General features: G+C 41.0%; 2 protein-coding genes across 2 annotated transcripts in view; both read left to right on the top strand.

Annotated features, from left to right (window-relative positions):
• Nucleotides 1–1,581: 1,581 nt before the first annotated feature.
• haus2 (HAUS augmin like complex subunit 2) lies at nt 1,582–4,212 on the top strand. The gene is made up of 7 exons (XM_062519423.1): nt 1,582–1,692; nt 1,975–2,075; nt 2,168–2,260; nt 2,406–2,475; nt 2,633–2,765; nt 3,280–3,388; nt 3,710–4,212. Exons 2-7 carry the CDS (start codon nt 1,995–1,997, stop codon nt 3,857–3,859), a joined length of 636 nt encoding a protein of 211 aa, XP_062375407.1. The 5' UTR covers nt 1,582–1,692; nt 1,975–1,994; the 3' UTR covers nt 3,860–4,212.
• Nucleotides 4,213–5,391: 1,179 nt separating this feature from the next.
• Nucleotides 5,392–19,449, top strand: part of kif16bb (kinesin family member 16Bb) — a 73,130-nt gene continuing 59,072 nt past the window's right edge. Inside the window, exons 1-6 of the mRNA XM_062519202.1 lie at nt 5,392–5,758; nt 6,487–6,556; nt 7,173–7,277; nt 8,721–8,837; nt 11,755–11,852; nt 13,621–13,730. Coding sequence (XP_062375186.1) covers nt 5,712–5,758; nt 6,487–6,556; nt 7,173–7,277; nt 8,721–8,837; nt 11,755–11,852; nt 13,621–13,730 — 547 coding nt within the window. The 5' untranslated portion in view covers nt 5,392–5,711. The remainder of the gene's footprint in view (nt 5,759–6,486; nt 6,557–7,172; nt 7,278–8,720; nt 8,838–11,754; nt 11,853–13,620; nt 13,731–19,449) is intronic.

The following is a 19,449-nucleotide window of genomic DNA, read 5'->3' as shown; positions in this document are numbered from 1 at the left end:
AACACACATGGAGCACATTTTTGTTTCTATTTCAAGTAATTTTCTTTATTCATATTTAAATTTCACTATACTCTACTCACAATTCAATATTATCAATATGTTACTGTAGATTAGAAGGCTTTCTTATATGGAAATGATCATGAACCACGAGACTTCTGATGTGGGACTAATTCTGTTTCTGGTATATGGGGATGATCTCCCCTGGTGGGATATTTGTTTAAAAGTCTGCTTTTTGTTTCTTGAAGGTTGATTTGCTGGCTCTGAGGCAGGTGTTACTGGCTCTGTGTGCCAGTGCCGCCTTCGGCCCATGGTTCTAAGCCTGCTGTTTTTGGAGACTTGAGCCATCTTGCTGGCATGGAAGAGTGCATAACCACACTTCTAGTTCATACCATAGCATTCCTATGAATCCCGTGAGAAAACAAGCAAACAACAAAGAACACATGGAATTGACTCTGTCACGTTACAAATCCTGCAAAACTGTTCCAGTTGTTTCTGTTGGCTGAGATGCTTTTTTTCATTATTCTTAAATGTCTGAAAGTGCCGACACTTGAAACTTACGAGAACAGTGGAGTCCTCAAGCAAGTTTGTGTGTGTGTATGTGTGTGTGTGAGTGTGTGTGTGTGTGTGTGGGGGGGAGGGGTGTAAGCATTCAGACATATCCCAATCCCAGCGATCAACACAAACTGAAATCTTGTCAAACATTAAAAAATAAACGATGGAAAGATTGTGAGTTAATTAAAGCTGTTAAATTTGGCTGTGAGAAGTGCAACTCTTACACCTCTTGCACAAATGCCTCTGGGTATTTCTGAACTTCAATGATTCAAGATCAATTGAATCACTGTGCTTTTAGAGCAACAGATAGAGCAACACAGCCACCTATTGGCAGCTAAGACTACAGGTAAAGCCGGTTGTGCCAAATATTTGATCTAAAACCGGTGTGTCATTTTCAATGCATATAACATGAAAAGGTCTTGAAAAACACTGCTGTGGCTAATGATCATCTAGCATCAACTATGTGAATGTGCAGCGAACGGTGCACTGCACCATTGGTTTCTGTCATTATTTGAATGTTACTTTTTGGGTGAGAGATAAATGCCTGTTATATCCATGCATGATTACAAGCAATGGCCATCCATTTCCAATAATCTAAATCATAAAGGAAGCTTATAACACATATGGATATATGGATAATCTAAACCATCACACTTGGTTGCTTTAATAATCCATTTGTTCTACCCAGAGCGGTAGATAAAAGAGTGGCGACACTCCCTAATCAGATCATTGTGAAGATAAATTGAAGCAATACCTTCATGGTATGTCATCCATATTTCCAACCTCTACAAGAACAGGGCAAAGCCTATAGTGCTGAGAAAGTAACTAATGTGATTTATCAGAAAAAAATGCCTGTGTATTATCTGAGTGTTTGATTTAAATAGCTTAAAGTGTTCCTTTGAGATGAGAGGATTCTGTACGACTGGGGAACCCATAGACCTAAAAGAAACCAATGGCAGTGGCTACATAGAACATGCATTCCCGTCCACTAGATGGCGGACGTAATGCAAACGTCTCTTTGTCCCTGGCCAGAAAACCATAAATGTAGACATCAACAAACATTACGGCGGGATGTAAACTTACGTTTCATGGATCTTTTATCTTCTCGTTTTCTAGTCAGAGCTTATGTGCCATAGTAGGGTATGATCATCTTTTTGGAACTTGAACTTTGCGGTGTTTTCCGGGGTTTGGTGGATTTAGAAAATCTTCCTCCTAAATAACAGTTAGCTTAATCAAATCATCTGTTCGTAATGCTAGCTAGCTAGCTAGCTAACGTTAACTAACCAATGCTTACAAAATGTCACTTGAATATGTAGGCCTAGAAGGCTTTGCATTATTCCGTTGATGAATAGATCATCGTGGTTGATAATGATTAAAGTTACGGGACAGTTTTTAGAAAATTGACTGTTGAACTTGTTACAGTTGGCGCAGTCATCATCAGGATGAGCGCAGGAGACACATCCACTGTATCAGCTGAAGGACAACTCCTTGAAAGTTACATTGCCAGTGGTTTTCTTACCCAGGTGAGATGCTTCATAACTGTGCATGCGTTTGTTCTTTTTCCATGCCTCGAATGTGTTTATTTTTTTTACACACACTATCATCATTTTAACAGGAGGAGATTGATGGCGTGCGAAAACATGACGTTTTTTCCTCCAATCTGTATAATATAGTGGAACTGAACAAAATTCAACATGAGAGTGATGAGGTAAGGGGCTTTGAAAAGATGGGAGTAGTACATACGATATACACTACTACTACTACTACTAGCCTGTGTGTTGTATTGTACATATTGTAAATGTATTATAGTTTCTGCACTGCTCAGTCTTGAATAGAATTGTATCTGCTTCTAGAGAGCATTTCAACTTGAGTTACTTAAGTTGGATAAGGAATTTGCCGATGTCTCTCACAACCACTATCTGAGTGAGTAAATGTGCTTGTTTCTCCCTTTTGTAGTTGAAGTTTTGCTTTCATAATGATGAAAACAACCCCCTCACTGTCCCAGTAAGGTTGTGGACTACGGTAACTAATGGCGCTTTTCCACTGCATGGTATCAACTCGTGTTGTGTTGTTTTGGCAGACCCCAGGATTGATGCCCTTCAGAAGTTCAACTGTCACCTCCAGAGACTGCTTCAGGACCACATCAACTTGAAGAAGAGACTAATGAATCCCCGGGCTGACCAAAGCCTACCCATACACGCAGACATGCACAAGTGAGCTATTCCAGTTTTTCATAGGCCTCAAACGAGGTGCTTCTTTACCTGATATGAATAATTCATTTATTTAAAAGGATAGACCTATGGTCCAATGTAATGTTGGATGTGAAAAACAGAAGGTGGACGCAAACAGATATCTCCACAGCACGAAGGTCGAAGGCTAATTTATACTTTTTCTGAAACATATTCCAGGGTGTTACCCTAGTATGTGTAGTCCAGAAATCTGGCGAGTTTTTACCTAGATCTCTGTTCAGATCTATGTAAATGGACATGCCCTGTAGCTTTTTGGCTGTGTCACCTGCTGGCTGTGTGACCTTGAGAAATTGAGATTTAATGTATGTGAAAACTAAAGCATTTCTCCTTTAAACAAACACATGTTTGCTCTCCTTTTTTTTTAAGTATATCTGTGTAGACCAGTATTTAAGTGTAAAAAGATTCTGTTTGCAGTTATCCACTGTTTTGACATACGTTAGAATGGCATATAAAAATGTTTTCTGGTCTTCTGCTTCAGAGATGTGGTGGAGCTCGTCAGCATGGTCACAGACTTCATAGAGAACTTGGACCTGAAGATAAAGACCGTTCAGTCAATTCCTAACACTCAGGAAGACATTAACAAGCTGGTAGGTGTCTATTCTACTTTTTAATATTTTGTTTGAACCGTATACATGTATTTCATTGAAAGGTTTGATAGAGAAACTATAACATGAAAATATTGAATTTTATACATTTTGCAAAGTACATGGGAATTGGCAGAAAACTGTCGCAGGCATCATTTGCACATAACAACCATGCTTTATGACAAACTCACTGTGATGAAAGCTCAAAACTTATCAATCATATTGTTGCTGCAACTGAGAATCATAATAGACACAATACACTGCCAGATGTGTACTGTACTCTGATATGGTTTTGTCAGCCAGTGCTTGATGTGTCTCCACCAGAACATGGGCATGGCTCAACTCTTGACACTGGTGAAGGAGGTGGAGAGCCTCCACCAACAGGTTCTTCAGTGGAGGGAGAAACATCAAGGAGCCATTACAGAAAAACAGGGCCCGGCAACGGCTGGGCAAGATGACCACCAGACCATTTGAGCTCATTAGATGTCTTTTGGTGCACTTTTTTGGTTACAATAACACAATGTTTGTGATTCACATGACATTAGCATCTTAAGGGCTAGGTGCCCATATTCAGTGGACTAAAAGAATGTTGGCTGAGATTTCCATAAAGGGGAAAGATTGATTGTCTTTTAGGGCTTGGCTTAATCCATGTATAGGAATTAAGCTTAATGTATCGGTCTAAATTTGGTTTCTCATTTACTCTTTTCACTAGGGTTGTTTGGCTACAACATTGTGTGTGTGTGTGTGTGTGTGTGTGTGTGTGTGTGTGTGCGTGTGTGCGTGCGTGTTTGTGTTTATGTTTACAATAAATAATCTTAACGGATGAACATACTTGTCCTTATTTGTGTGAAATGGGAATTTCATTATGGTACATATTAGTTTGATTAGTTTGAATAAAAATACTTTAAAAGTATATCTACTGTAGAGATCAAGCCTGTCTCATTTATACTTGGCCATCCACCCAAACGTATTCTAATATTTAAAGCAGATAACATCTATTGAATCTTTGACTTAATTAGGAGTCCTCATTGCCTGTTTGTGTTTATGTTTACAATAAATAATCTTAACGGATGAACATACTTGTCCTTATTTGTGTGAAATGGGAATTTCATTATGGTACATATTAGTTTGATTAGTTTGAATAAAAATACTTTAAAAGTATATCTACTGTAGAGATCAAGCCTGTCTCATTTATACTTGGCCATCCACCCAAACGTATTCTAATATTTAAAGCAGATAACATCTATTGAATCTTTGACTTAATTAGGAGTCCTCATTGCCTGTTTTGCTGTGTTATCCTTCACTTCTAATCGAGAGCTTAGGCATCATGTTTTTGAACAGCAAATTGTAATCATTCTAGAATAGATCTATTTTCAGATTATTTATTGCAAGATGCCTAGCAGCAGGCCTAATGCAAATCGAATGAAGTTCATTGAAATTGAAGATGTGATGCATCAATTAGTCTGCGGTAGGCAGAGAACATTCTCAGGTGAGATCACCACTGTTGGAGCTCTAAGAACACTGACAATTCCACGTGTCCCACCTTTGGCAACATTTGGAAAAATATAATATAAGGTGTGTCCAATAAAACAACCCTTGTAAATGGATGGCAACTGCTTCTAAGCCAGTTTCCTATCAGAACCACTGGATGGCAGAGTATCATCACATTTCCTCCGCAGGCTATGACATTTCCTCCTCTGTAGGCTATGCGTACTGCCTGTTCAATACCGTAGTTCATCTCGGGTGCATAATCGTGTTATTAAACTAGCCATATTGAACTGAGGTCACACAATTGAAAAGAGAGGGGGGAAATTGTAGGGCTACTGTGACAGATATTTGTTTCAAACCTAAGCACGTGTCAAATAACCATTCGAGGACTTCTCAACTGAAAGGTAGCCTACTAGGCTACACCTGCAAGAAGGGGCAAAGGGTAACTCGGGCTTCTCCACGCGAGATAAACAAGCAGTCTAGCCTATGTATCTATAGTGTTTAACTCATAGACAGTAAAACAAATAGGTTTAACTTAACTCCACATATGAGGGGAGTGGATTTTTAGCTTCACTCATCAGTCGCGTCGGGTTTGACCACAACACATCAGGTAGACGCATGGATCATATGATATGAAAAGCTTGCAGAAGTTTACTGAGGGCCATAGGCTATCTGGAGGTTGTGTAGACTGCAAGCCTTTATTCAGATCCGGTTGCTTGACAAACTCTGGATAATATTTGTTTTCCAATCTAGTCTGACATGTACTGCATGTTGCCCTGATTATTACGATTATAGATAGTTTTGTCCAATAGTTCTGTCCAACACCTGGGAAATAACGATGGTGTGCGTACGGGTGGCAGTCCGAGTTCGACCCCTTAACAAGAGGTTTGTAATCTAGAGTAATCTTTCAACCATAACTCAACGACATCTTTGTTTTTAACACACTAATTGGATTGTAGCTTTGTGTGATTGTAGTCTGGGCTACTTGACTAGTTTGCTTTGTTTTCGACAACGTCATCGTGATGGCCTATACAGTTAAGTTACATCGCAACTTGTAAAGTCAGCAGCGTCAATTGCTGTAAATATTTCAACTGTCTACCTTGTACCTTCGTCTTCCAATGAGAAATAGCTTAGTTTCAAGCCTACAGCAAATGTCTGTCAACACTAATCAACGCTCATTTCAGATATTGTCTTTATTTAGCTCTATTTGTTAACCATGACCAGTTGACCATACAATTAGGCCTATGTCCAATCCAATCAACACTTTATGTTAGCCTACTCAATATTTTGTTAGTTTTGGAGATGGTGAACTGGGATTTTTTTTTTTAAATTAAAGTTAATGATTAAATTAAACATGCATCAGACTTTTCTTCCTGACAAAAGAAAAATGTCACAGAGTGCCCACACCAATTTCCTAGGCTCTAGGCCTATTGATTTGTTTTTGTTTGTTTAGGCTATGTCAGTGTTTTATATGCTGGTGTTTGTTGTTAAATAGCCCATCTTATATGTGGTATGTTATTAGTTTATTCAATTGTCGCTGTTGTTGTTGTTGTTGTTGTTGTTGTTGTTGTTGTTGTTTTTGGTGGCCTACATGATCTCTGAACATTCCACAGAGAAAAGGACTTGTCTTCTAAGGTCATTATTCGTATGGAGGAAAATAAGACCTCTATCCTCAATGTTAAGGTGAGTCATCTCTTTTATCTGACACTTCAAACATTCACATCAAAAAGTTTTGGTCTTAATCAGTCCATCAGTTTTGCAGCCGTCTCCTTGTCACCTGCCACTTTGCTCTACCTTGAAGTCTTTATTTTTTAAAGAGGACATAGAATGGATGAATTGAGTATTGTACTGTGTTCTCTGATGGTAAAATAGTATATATTCAACTTTGATTATATATATAGAAAAATATTCAATTTGCAATTCAAGCCCAATTAAAACCTTATATTTCGGCTGGGTATTGAAATGGTTCTTTTGACTAAATGCCGCCTTATTTGGCAACCACAATAGAACTTCAATGGCCTTGGGATATTTGACATCACAAGTAGGCTTTGTTCTACTTCGCCCCTTTTTTAATGGCTAGTTCAAGATTTTCATATGAAGGAGGGCACAACCATGCCTCATGTTCATGATAGCTCTTTGGTTATGCACAACCTCTCCTAATTCATCAAAACCAAGACAACAATAGTTTCCATTCTATGTCTCCTTTTTGGCAGAGTAGAGTACTCTTCAGTTGAACATTGCCAAATGTGGTTGTTTGTCATGATCCCGTTTGCAACATTTCTTTATTTTATCCTTGCAGGATATTCTTATGAATATATCAGAAGAGAAGACAAAGTCATTCATCTATGACTTTTCTTATGACTCCAGCAATGCAAAAAGCTCCAACTTTGCAACTCAAGATAAGGTATGAAGAGTTTCATACTCTGAAAAATCATTCAACATGTACAGTATGTATATTTATATTATGATGTATATTTCCTCTCTTCAGTGAAGAAGAACACAATGTGGTCATTCAATGTCAGATTAAAGGTGCTCTAAGCGATGTTAACGTCACCTCTGTTGGCGTTGAAACCAAAACAGAGAGCTAGCTCGCCCCTCCCTCCCCTGCAACTGAAACTCTCCTGAATGTGCGACTCGTCGGAGATTGGCCCGAACAGTTTGTCATGTTTATTGTCCAGGCTGGACCAGGTTGTTTTTGTTGCCGTTTTTGGAGCTGGGCTGTCCACAGAGACCACATTTTTTTTAACAGTGTATTCAAAGAACAGGTCTATAGTGGATAGTAAGGAGATGTTTGCTGTATGTGACAAAAAAAGTGTTTGCTTGGAAACCCTATAACATCTTAAATGAGATATCTTGAGCAGTTATTTTTGGGTCCGAATCATTTCAGCATGTAGTCTTCAGGCCTCTTTTCTCTCAGGTAAATGGAAGGTTCAGGATATGATAACACCTCAACAGTAAATATTTTTTTTTTTTTTTTAGTATAATGGGTTTGTTCTCAGAATGTCAATATGCAATCCAGGTTGGACTTTAAAATGTACCTCAAAATGTACCTCAAAATGATGCTTGCATATTATACATATCGATGCTGTATTGAGTGCCTGTGTTGTTATGTCTTTGATGCATGGAGGTCTCTCCATCGCAAAGTTGCCACTCTCCGCCAGTACTGCAGCTCCACTTGCTTCCAAACTTTTAATTACAAACCATCAGATGTGGATGTCCCATTGTATGGCAGTAATGGCCTCGAGTCTGTGCTCCTGGGCCAGACAGATTAAACTGTGATGTGCGGGCGGCGGCATCAGCCCTCAGGGTGTGTGTGTGTGTGTGTGTGTGTGTGTGTGTGTGTGTGTGTGTGTGTGTGTGTGTCTGTGTGTGTCTGTGTGTGGCTGTGTGTGGCTGTGTGTGTGTGTGGCTGTGTGTGTGGAGTCTGGCTTGCCACCCAGGGGCTGTCACTAATTAGGCAGTGTGATTTAAGCTCTCAGGTCACTCTGCTGCAGCAGTAGCAGCAGCAGTGGCAGCAACATGGCGACGTGTCAATCAGGGCACAAAATGTCCTCTGAGGAGCTCCGTGTGCGTATACGTGTCGCAGCCCAACGCGGCGAGATGCTGAGGAGTGCAACCCATGTCACTCCTCTGCTACACGTTGGCTGTCTCTTTTCTTTCATCATGTTTCATCCCCCCCCCCACCTCCCCCCCCCCCCCCCACACACACACACCTCACCCCTCACATCTCCTCTCTCTGTGCTGTCTCATTATGTGGAGGGCTCGTCGTGCTACAGAGCTCTAATGGTGTGCGCTCCCATTACGACGGCTCCCTTAAGATCAGGCTTTGTCCCTTTTCCTTTGGCAGGTTTTCACGGACCTGGGTCGGGATGTTCTGGAGGCAGCCTTTGAAGGCTACAATGCCTGCATCTTTGCCTATGGACAGACTGGCTCCGGGAAGTCATACACCATGATGGGCACTGCGGTTAGTGTTGAAGGCCCTTGTGGTCTTCAGAGCGACATCACTGTCTGTTCCCTTCAATCATAAGTCTGCAGATGCAGGCTAGTGTGTTTCATAAACCCCTACACTTATTATCACATCTCTCACACACACACATCTCTCACACACACACACACACACAAACACACATGCACACACACTTGTGGTCTCTATTTTCTATTTCTGGTTCTCTCACAGTCTTATTATCTTTTCTCTTTGTCTCTCTCACACAAATGAATACAGTGCCTCACTCTTGTTCTCTCTCCCTCACACATGGTCACACACACACACACACACACACACACGCACAGACATACGTACAGACATACACTAACACACTTGATACAGTATTTCACTCACACACGCTCACCCACACAGACATACAGTACACTAACACACTTGATATCTCACACACACACACACACACACACACACACACACACACGCACACACACACACAGATGTACATTAGTACACTTGATCTCTCTCGCACACACACATACACACAGGGACGTACACTAATACGCTTGATCTCACACACACACAGATGTACACTAACAGGCTTGATCTCTCTCTCTCTCACACACACACACACACACACACACACACACAGACATGTACTAGCACACTTGATCTCACATACATACACCCACACACACACACACAGACGTACACTAACACACTTGATCTCATACACACACACACACACACACACACACACACACACTCGCAGACCTACACTAACAGATTTGGTCTCATACACTCACACACACACACACGCACACAGACATACACTAACCCACTTGATTTCATACACTCACACAGATGTACTGAACACTAACACACACACACACACACACACACACACACACACACACACACACACACACAGATGTACATCGACACACTTGATCTCACATCTGTGCTTTCTCTGTCTGGCACTTTCTTTTTCTCATTTCTGTTTCTCTTTGGGCTGGGGTTGTAGCACAGGCAGAGAGTGATGAGGTCCCCTAACCTCTATGGGCTGCAGATGGGCTCCATCTTTACTGTTAATCTCTCTTTCTCTTTCTCTCTCTCTCTCTCTCTCTCTCTCTCTCTCTCTCTCTCTCTCTCTCTCTCTCTCTCTCTCTCTCTCTCTCTCTCTCTCTCTCTCTCTGTCTCCCCCTACCATGCACATTTCTCCACCGCTAATCGGAAAATGTGATGAGAGCAGCACCCCCCCCCCCCCCCCCCCCCCATCAATGCAGAGTGAACAGGAGCCCTGTGAAGCTAATGAGATTTCTGCCTGTGTACCGGGAGACTTGTGCAAGGTCATCACGCCAAGCACATTGTCAACGGCGCTTGATAATCGAATCAGTCCTTCTTAATATTCACTCGCTCCCGTATGGTAATTAAGAGAAGATGAGCCACACAAATCATAAAACGACAGAACACCTGACTGACTCTCTCACTCTTTCTTTCTTTCTGTCTATCCCTCGCTCTCTCTTTCCCTCCCTCACTCTCTCTTTCCCTCCCTCGTGCTGGTACACAGGACTTTAGCATTTGAATAGTTGCAATTTGTCAACAGAAATGCCCAGAGCAAGGTGCCGTGAAGAATTCCAACTTTACATGATGTCACACAAAGGTTGTGTGTTTGTGTGGTTGTGTGTGTGTGTGTGTGTGTGTGTGTGTGTGTGTGTGTGTGTGTGTGTGTGTGTGTGTGTGTGTGTGTGTGTGTGTGTGTGTTTTGCTGTTGTAGCTTTCCTAAGATGGTTCTGTCAAAGCAAATGAAAGCATAGACATATTCTGTGTTTGGGATGAACATAGAGTAGAGACTAGTGGCCTGTTACCTCCTAACCTATGTATTTTACCCTGTTCCATTCTGCAGTGGCCGTTCCTCATAGGGCATTGAATTTATTTTCAAACAAATTGAACGAGAAAGGTGTAAAAGAGTTGTGTATGTGTCATAATATGGTGTGCTGAGCTGTCAGTAAATGAACTTGACTCAGCTAGAGCTGGAGACAGGTCTCTGTGACCTTTTGTACAGTTTTCAGTTTCCCATGCCTTCATCTGGGTTGCTTCTGATTTCCCAGCTGTCTCTGATTACTGTATGACTCACCTGGGTCCCAGGTAAACCTCAGGTAGTGGTGTGACCTCAGACAAGTCATTCCTCCACAACATTTATCTCTCATTTGATCAGGTTACCTCAACACCCTAGTCCTTCAGTGCCCACACTTAAGACATTTTGTTCTACATAATAATAGTAATAATGATAATATTAATAATATTAGTAATAATAATAATAATAATAATAATACTTAAAGATATGTTGGGATGAACATAAATGGCTGTTTTTGTGTAGGCTTTTAACAATTTTACATTATTTTTGTTAGGGGATACAGATTTATATACATATCTACTAAAGTATATTAGTTATACCATTTTATGATATCATATATATCATTTTATGTAAAGAAAACAGAACGCTAGTCTGTTCAATCCCTGCACGTGTACTCCGTTCTCAGAGCCGCACAGGACAAACTGTCCAGGCTCTCTCCACACCCCTCCATCTAAATATCCCCCTCTGCCATCTGCCAGGTGTTGGAGAGTCAGAGGATTAGACTCCGACATTTTAAAATCCCATTTGGGTCTATTACGGTTAACATCTTGAGTAGTAAAAGTGGCAATATACTTGGTGTAAGGGCAGAGGCACGTAAAGGCAATAAAAGACCCTGCAGGGCTCCTGAGTGGTAACACAGGGATGATTGAGCAGTGTGGTGCCTACTGCCTATTGTATGCACACATTAAGGGTTTAGAGTTACAAGACTGTAATTCCAGATTCGGTAGAGTTGTGCCGTAAGAAGTCGTCCTCCTGCCAAAGCAGTTGTGGTGCTCTGATTCCTGGCTGTGTGTGTTTGTTCAGGATGATGTTGGACTGACCCCTCGCATCTGCGAAGGCCTCTTCAGCCAGATCACAGGACTGTCCCAGACTGACCATACCTCCTTCCACACGTCAGTCAGGTAAGCAGAAGCGGTCTGCGAGGAGAGGAGAGGGCACCGGAAAGTTCAGTGGTGTACGTCCACGTTACAGTTTGGGGTCAGGAGAGGAATGGATGTTCATCTCCGCTGGCCAGGAATCCGTTTTTTAAACCTGTCTGACAGAAAACATGAATCAAAGCCTTTGCCTTTCCGACTGATGGTGTGGAGGAAAAATGGAGCATGAGCACTCCGTTACCTCTACTCAAGGGTAATGTCAGAAAAGACCTCCACAAGCTGCCTGCAGAGCTCTCTCTCGCTCTCTCGCTCTCTTTTTCTCTTCCACTCTTTCTCCCGCTCTTGCTCTCGATTATTCTGCTCTCCTGGCAGCCTGTCTGTTCTCAGGGGCACTCTTATTTAGCAGCTCACTCTAATTGGTAACAAACGAGAGGGGAGGTCATCCGTTTGAGCACGGCTAGGCCAAATAGCGTGCTCTCTCTCTCTCTCCCCCTCTTTCTATCATCACCCATCTTTCTCTCACTCTGTGTTTCTCTCACTTTCTACTTCTCGCACTCTCTACTTCTCTCTCTCTCCCCCTCCCTCCCTCCCTCTCTCTCTCTCTCTCTCTCTCTCTCTCTCTCTCTCTCTTTCTTTCACTCCTCACGGTAGACACCTGGCACAGTCTCCTCCACCGGTGCATCCGTCAGCCATAACACCCCCCACCCACTGGCCCACCTGCCCCTCCCGCCCCCACCGCAGGTGAGCCTTGGCTCGGCTGGGCTTGGCTTGGCGTGTCCGCTCCTGGCACCGGGTTTAAAAAACGTCCAGAAATGTGTTGGCTGCCTTCTGCACCACCCCGGAGTCAATCCCAGATGACCTCTGATGATACAGACAGTAACAGGGGCGGGGGTATGGGGGCTGTCAGGGGCGGGGGTAGGGGGGCTGTTAGAGGCGGGGGTATGGGGTGGGTTAGCCGTCCTCAGCTAGCTAGCTTCCCTTGCTGTGAAAACCGATGACATTATGGAAACAGCGCCCAAAGGAATGGACCCTCCTGTCCTCTCCTCTCCTCTCCTCTCCTCTCCAGCAGCTGACTGCTCACTCTCTAATGAACACTCTGTTGGATTGCTCTGGTAGTTTTTTCCTTTTTTATTTATTTCTCTCTCTATCTACGCAGGCTATTTTCTTTCTGTGGTTTATTTGGGTCCGTTCGCTCGCTGCTGTGTCTGTCCGCCACCCGGCGGGAGTCATCACATCGAGTGTTTTAGATTCCGGAGACCCGCCGTATCAGCCCCAGTGACTGACACACACACACACACACACACACACACACACACACACACACACACACACCCTGTCCAGAGTGGCTGTGTGAGGCAGCAGGCTGCTGAGGAGGACGTTATGTCTCTGTTGAGCCATTAGATCCGTTTACGTCACATGCTTTGACGAGGCCAGTGTGTGAGCTGTTTGTTTAATGCCTACTCGATTCAAAACGGGACGTTTTATGTCACTTTTCGCTCTCTATCAGATAATTGAGCAATTAGCCCACACTTGTTGTTATGTTATCACCAATTCTCTCTCCTCCTCAACTTGCCACGCTGATGCTTTTCACAGACTTTTCATCAAGGAAATCATTGAATAGGCCATTCAACAGCCAACTTCACACAAAAGATAGCCTGACGGAAAGCTTCAAGAGATGCCTAGTACTGCACAGTTCAGAGACACTTTGAGATAATATCTGGTGTGATTAATTCCTAGTCCATGTGTCATGGACAGCTTTGTATTCTCCCCACTGCTCCCCTCTCCTCTCCGTCAGCTATCTGGAGATCTACAATGAGCGCGTGCGAGACCTCTTGGGCAGGAAGTTGACGGAGGGCAGCTGCCTTAGAGTGAGAGAGCACCCCAGAGATGGACCTTATGTGGAGGGTAAGTTCAGCACACACACACACACACACACACACACACACACACACACACACACACACACACATATATATATATATATACCCACACACGTGCATGCACGCACACACACACACACATTCACACATACACACACACACAAGTCCCTTTCCCACCTAACTTCTAGAAGTTACCCGGACATATTTACCCGGTAGAGGCACGACACGGACGTTTCCCACATGAGCTTTATGTCCGAGTGAGATACGGGTAATTGACCCTTCCAGAAGTCCCGCCCTCCATAGTTACTGTTGCTACGCCTGTCAAACTTTCGCACCTTGCCCGTCTATTACAATGGAGGAGACACAGGATTTTTTAAACAAATGTAATTTACAAAGACATCGCACCACACTGAAAGCTCATATTTGGTCACTAGCGAGCTACATCTGTCTTCTGTCAACTACAGTTGCATTTTCAGCTCTGAACAAAACCGTTAATGAGTTATTTAAGCAAAAGTCGAAGGTACGCGTTGTTTTCGATGGTTCCTCCAGGCTAGTACGAATGAAACGGGCGGGGGACAAAACTAGCATAACGTTTTAAGCTATACTTCCAAAACGTCAATATTTGACAACATAACATGATTGGTACTTCAACTAGGTATTATTTTAGACAGAATTGCTGACGGGCTATACATACGTCTCATTGAATGTCTGTTAAGAACTTTTTGACGCCATCGTGAAACGTATCTCGCGGTTATGGAAATATCACGCAATATGCAAAATTTAAAGTTAGAAAAATACGTATTTCAAACTATATCATGTCTTTATAGTTCAACATGTTATTTCACCGTGATTTCACGTGTTTGGGGGCACCACACATCCAAATAAATGCCCTTAATGGCCCACAGGCTATGCAGTCTCCATAGGTTAACATGGCAAAAACTCGAAAGCTTGCCAGGCCTTGCTTGCCTAGTTACAGGTTGCTAAGCCACGATTGGCCTGTGGCGGTTTTAGGGCGTGGCTCTGGAAGGGTCAATTGTGTTCACACTAGACCCGAGTAGGAGCCGCGAGGGGTGGGGCAATGTCAGCACTTGCAGGGGGAGGGAGATGACGCTAAATAAATGCGTTGTTGTGCTGTGTTGCCTGGATGATGCGAACTTACATCAGATCCAAAACATCATGAAACAACAGAAGTAACTAGAAATGCAATTCCAAGGAATTACCAGTGCATGAAAATGCAAAAATAGATAGATAATGTAGATATGGTTACTAAGGTGTAGATAGGGTAAACATGGTGGTTGCATAGTTTACAGAGAGTTGATAGTGTGAAGGTAGACAGTTTAAAGATGAAACATTCCAGCTCTAACTTAACTAATGATTTCTATTCATGTTAAAATGTTGATTAGCTAACTTAGCTAATGATTTCTAGCAGTTACGCTAAAAATGCTAATTATGCTAGCAATGCTAACTTTATTAACAATGTTAACCAGGTTGATTAGCTAACTTAGCCGATGATTTCTAGCAGTAATGCTATAAATGCTTACTATGCTAACAATGCGAAATTTGCTAATAATGCTAACCAGGTTGATTAGCTAACTTAGTTGATGATTTTTTGCAGTTATGCTAAAAATGCTACCTATGCTAACCATGCTAACTAGCTAACTTGCTAGTGAGGACTTTTATTTTGAAACATTTGTTGCTAGGGTATCCATGGTGGCCACTATCAAGAAACAAGAAGTTACTGCAGTATAATCATGTTGGTTGCTATGGAAACGGTCATAAACACTTAATTTTAATGGTTGCTATGTTGGTTGCTAGGTACATGGAGGTTTCATGTAGTTGACTGGAGGCATAGTGGATGATAACTGACAGTTGGAATGGTTGAACAGTTCAATAGTTGAGTAGTTTCAATGGTTAAATGATTTAATAGTGTATTATTGCATTGAGGACTTTTATTTTGAAACAGTTGTGGACAGAGGAAACAGTTAACAGGATATGTAGTCTTCTGAGAGACTGTATGCTTAAAGCCAGAGAAACTGACAGTTGGTGCCCAGGTGGCCGGCCACCTGGCGTAAGATTCTAATTGCTGCCGTGATGTCATAATGAGCAATGTTAAGTCTATGGGGGAAATTGTAATAGTTTTTAACTAATAGTTTAAAAAGTATAAAAGTTACAAAGTTGAAAAATACAAAGCCCACATCGCGTAAGTAAGACCTACGCGACAAAATTTGAATGGAGTTTCTACGTTAAGCGGTTGAAGCTGAATTGCGTGCGTTAGAAGAAGAACTAGAAATGCAATTCCAAGGAATTACCAGTGCATGAAAATGCAAAAAGGTATAAATAGATACCTGTAGATATGGCTACTAAGGTGTAGCTAGGGTAAAGATGGTGATTGCATAGTTTAATGAAAGTTGATAGTGTGAAGGTAGACAGTTTAAAGCTGAAGCATTCCAGTTCTAACTTAACTAATGATTTCTGTTCATGTTAAAATGTTAACTACAATGATAACCAGGTTGATTGGTTAACTTAACTACTGATTTCTTGCAGTTATGGTAAAAATGTTAACTATGCTAACAGTGCTTACCAGGTTGATTAGCTAACTTAGCTAATGATTACTAGCAGTTATGCTAAAAATGCTAACTAGGTTGATTAGCTAAGTTAGCTAATCATTTCTAGCAGCTATGCTAAGTTGCTAACTATGGTAACAATGCTAACTAGCTAACTTGCTACTGAGGACTTGAGAAGTTACTGTAGTAAAATCATGTTGGTTGCTATGGAAACGGTCATAAACCCTTAATTTTAATGGTTGCTATGTTGGTTGCTAGGTACATGGAGGTTTCATGTAGTTGACTGGAGGCATAGTGGATGATAACTGACAGTTGGAATGGTTGAACAGTTCAATAGTTGAGTAGTTTCAATGGTTAAATGATTTAATAGTGTATTATTGCAGTGAGGACTTTTATTTTGAAACAGTTGTGGACAGAGGAAACAGTTAACAGGATATGTAGTCTTCAGAGAGATTGTATGCTTATAGCCAGAGAAACTGACAGTTGATACAGGTGTAATCAGTTTAACTGGCTAGTCTTAAGAGAGACAGAGTGTATATGCTTGAAGCCTGAGACAGAGTAAATAATTTAAAAGTTGAATGTAGTCTAATTAGTGTTGATAGACAGAGAGTTTAATGGATGTTGATAGACAGTTAAATGGGTGGATGAGTGAATGGTCTGAAGAAGATGAATGGATAGAGAGTTGGATGGAATGTGCCTTATATTCTTGTAGAGTGGAGAGACACAGCTCTCTACTGAGAGTAGTGGATACAGATACAGGTGTAATCAATTTAACTGGCTAGTCTTAAGACAGCCAGAGTGTGTGCTTAAAGCCTGAGACAGAGTAGATTGTTTAAAAGTTGAATGTAGATCGTCTAATTGATGTTGATAGGCAGACTGTTTAGAATGGGTGGATGAGTGAATGGTTTGAAGAAGATGAATGGATAGAAAGTTGGATGGAATTAGGAAGACTTATGTTGATACAGTTGATACAGGGGAACAGAAAATGTAGTCTCAAGAGAGCCAGTGTGAGAGAGAGAGCTGCTGCACCTGGACTGGCCACCTGGCGTAACATTCTAATTGCTGCCGTGATGTCATAATGAGCAATGTTAAGTCTATGGGGAAATTTGAATAGTTTTTAATTAATAGTTCAAAAAGTATAAAAGTTACAAAGTTGAAAAATATAAAGCCCACATCGCGTAAGTAAGACCTACGCAACAAAGTTTGAATGAAGTTTCTACGTTAAACGGTTGAAGTTGCATTAACTGCGTTAGAAGAAGAAGAATAAGAACTAGAAATGCAATTCCAAGGAATTACCAGTGCATGAAAATGCAAAAATAGATAGATAATGTAGATATGGTTACTAAGGTGTAGCTAGGGTAAACATGGTGGTTGCATAGTTTACAGAGTGTTGATAGTGTGAAGGTAGACAGTTTAAAGATGAAACATTCCAGTTTTAACTTAACTAATGATTTATATTCATGTTAAAATGTTGATTAGCTAACTTAGCTAATGATTTCTAGCAGTTATGTTCAAAATGCTAATTATGCTAGCAATGCTAACTTTACTAACAATGCTAACCAGGTTGATTAGCTAACTTAACCGATGATTTCTAGCAGTAATGCTAAAAATGCTAACTATGCTAACAATGCTAAATTTGCTAACAATGCTAACCAGGTTGATTAGCTAGCTTAGGTGATGATTTTTTGCAGTTATGCTAAAAATGCTAACTATGCTAACAATGCTAACTATGCTAAAATGCTAACCAGGTTGATTAGCTAACTTAGCTAATCATTTCTAGCAGTTATGCTAAAATGCTAACTATGCTAACAATGCTAACCATGCTAACTAGCTAACTTGCTAGTGAGGACTTTTATTTTGAAACATTTGTTGCTAGGGTATCCATGGTGGCCACTATCAGGAAACAAGAAGTTACTGCAGTATAATGATGTTGGTTGCTATGGAAACGGTCATAAACGCTTAATTTTAATGGTTGCTATGTTGGTTGCTAGGTACATGGAGGTTTCATGTAGCTGACCGGAGGCATGGCTGATGATAACTGACAGTGGGAATGGTTGAACAGTTAAATAGATTAGTAGCTTCAATGGTTAAATGATTTAATAGTGTATTATTGCAGTGAGGACTATTATTTTGAAACAGTTGTGGACAGAGGAAACAGTTTAACAGGTATATGTAGTCTTCACAGAGAATGTATGCTTAAAGCCTGAGAGAGAGAGAGAGCTGCTGCAGCTGGCCTGGCCACCTGGCAGAAGATTCTGATTGCCCTATTATGATGTCATAATCACAATGTTAAGTCTATGGGGAAATTGTCATTTTAATTAATTAATAGTTTAAAAAGTATAAAAGTTACAAAGTTGAAAAATACAAAGCCCGGATGGCCTAAGTAAGACCTACGCAGCGCAGTTTGAATGAAGTTTCTACGTTAAACGGTTGAAGCTCCATTAAGTGCGTTAGAAGAAGAAGAATAATAACTAGAAATGCAATTCCAAGGAATTACCAGTGCATGAAAGTGCAAAAAAATGTAGATATGGCTACTAAGGTGTAGCTAGGGTAAACATGGTGGTTGCATAGTTTAAAGAGAGTTGATGGTGTTAAGGTAGACATTTTAAAGCTTAAACATTCCTGTTCTAACTTAACTAATGATTTCTAACAGGTGTTCTAAAATGTTGACTATGCTAACAATGCTAACCAGGTTGATAAGTTAACTTAGCTGATGATTTCTAGCAGTAATGCTAAAAATGCTAACTATGTTAACATTGCTAACTATGTTAACAATGCTAACCATGTTGATTAGCTAACTTAGCTAATCATTTTAGCAGTTGTGCTAAACATGCTAACAATGTTAACAATGCTAACTATGTTAACAATGCTAACCAGGTTGATTAGCTAACTTAGCTAATCATTTTTAGCAGTTATGTTAAAAATGCTAACTATGCTAACAATGCTAACTATGCTAACCATGCTAACAATGCTAACTTGCTAGTGAGGACTTTTATTTTGAAACAGTAGTTGCTAGGGTATCCATGGTGCCCACTATCAGGAATAAAGAAGTTACTGTAGTATAATCATGTTGGTTGCTATGGAAACTGTCAAAAACGCTTAGTTTTAATGGTTGCTATGTTGGTTGCTAGGTACATGGAGGTTTCATTTAGTTGACTGGAGGCATAGTTGATGATAACT

This window comes from Sardina pilchardus, chromosome 18 (assembly GCF_963854185.1).
Source record: "Sardina pilchardus chromosome 18, fSarPil1.1, whole genome shotgun sequence".
NCBI lineage: Eukaryota > Metazoa > Chordata > Actinopteri > Clupeiformes > Clupeidae > Sardina > Sardina pilchardus.
Note: the sequence above shows the minus strand (reverse complement) of the source record. Positions and strands in the feature narration are given on the sequence as shown.

What these genes read in the sequence shown, in the direction of transcription:
- haus2 (XM_062519423.1), top strand. Translation starts at nt 1,995, where the DNA reads ATGAGCGCAGGAGACACATCCACTGTATCAGCTGAAGGACAACTCCTT. An exon ending in CTCTCACAACCACTATCTGA is followed by an intron (nt 2,476 to 2,632) that starts GTGAGTAAATGT and finishes TTGTTTTGGCAG; the next exon opens with ACCCCAGGATTGATGCCCTT. An exon ending in AGGAAGACATTAACAAGCTG is followed by an intron (nt 3,389 to 3,709) that starts GTAGGTGTCTAT and finishes TGTCTCCACCAG; the next exon opens with AACATGGGCATGGCTCAACT.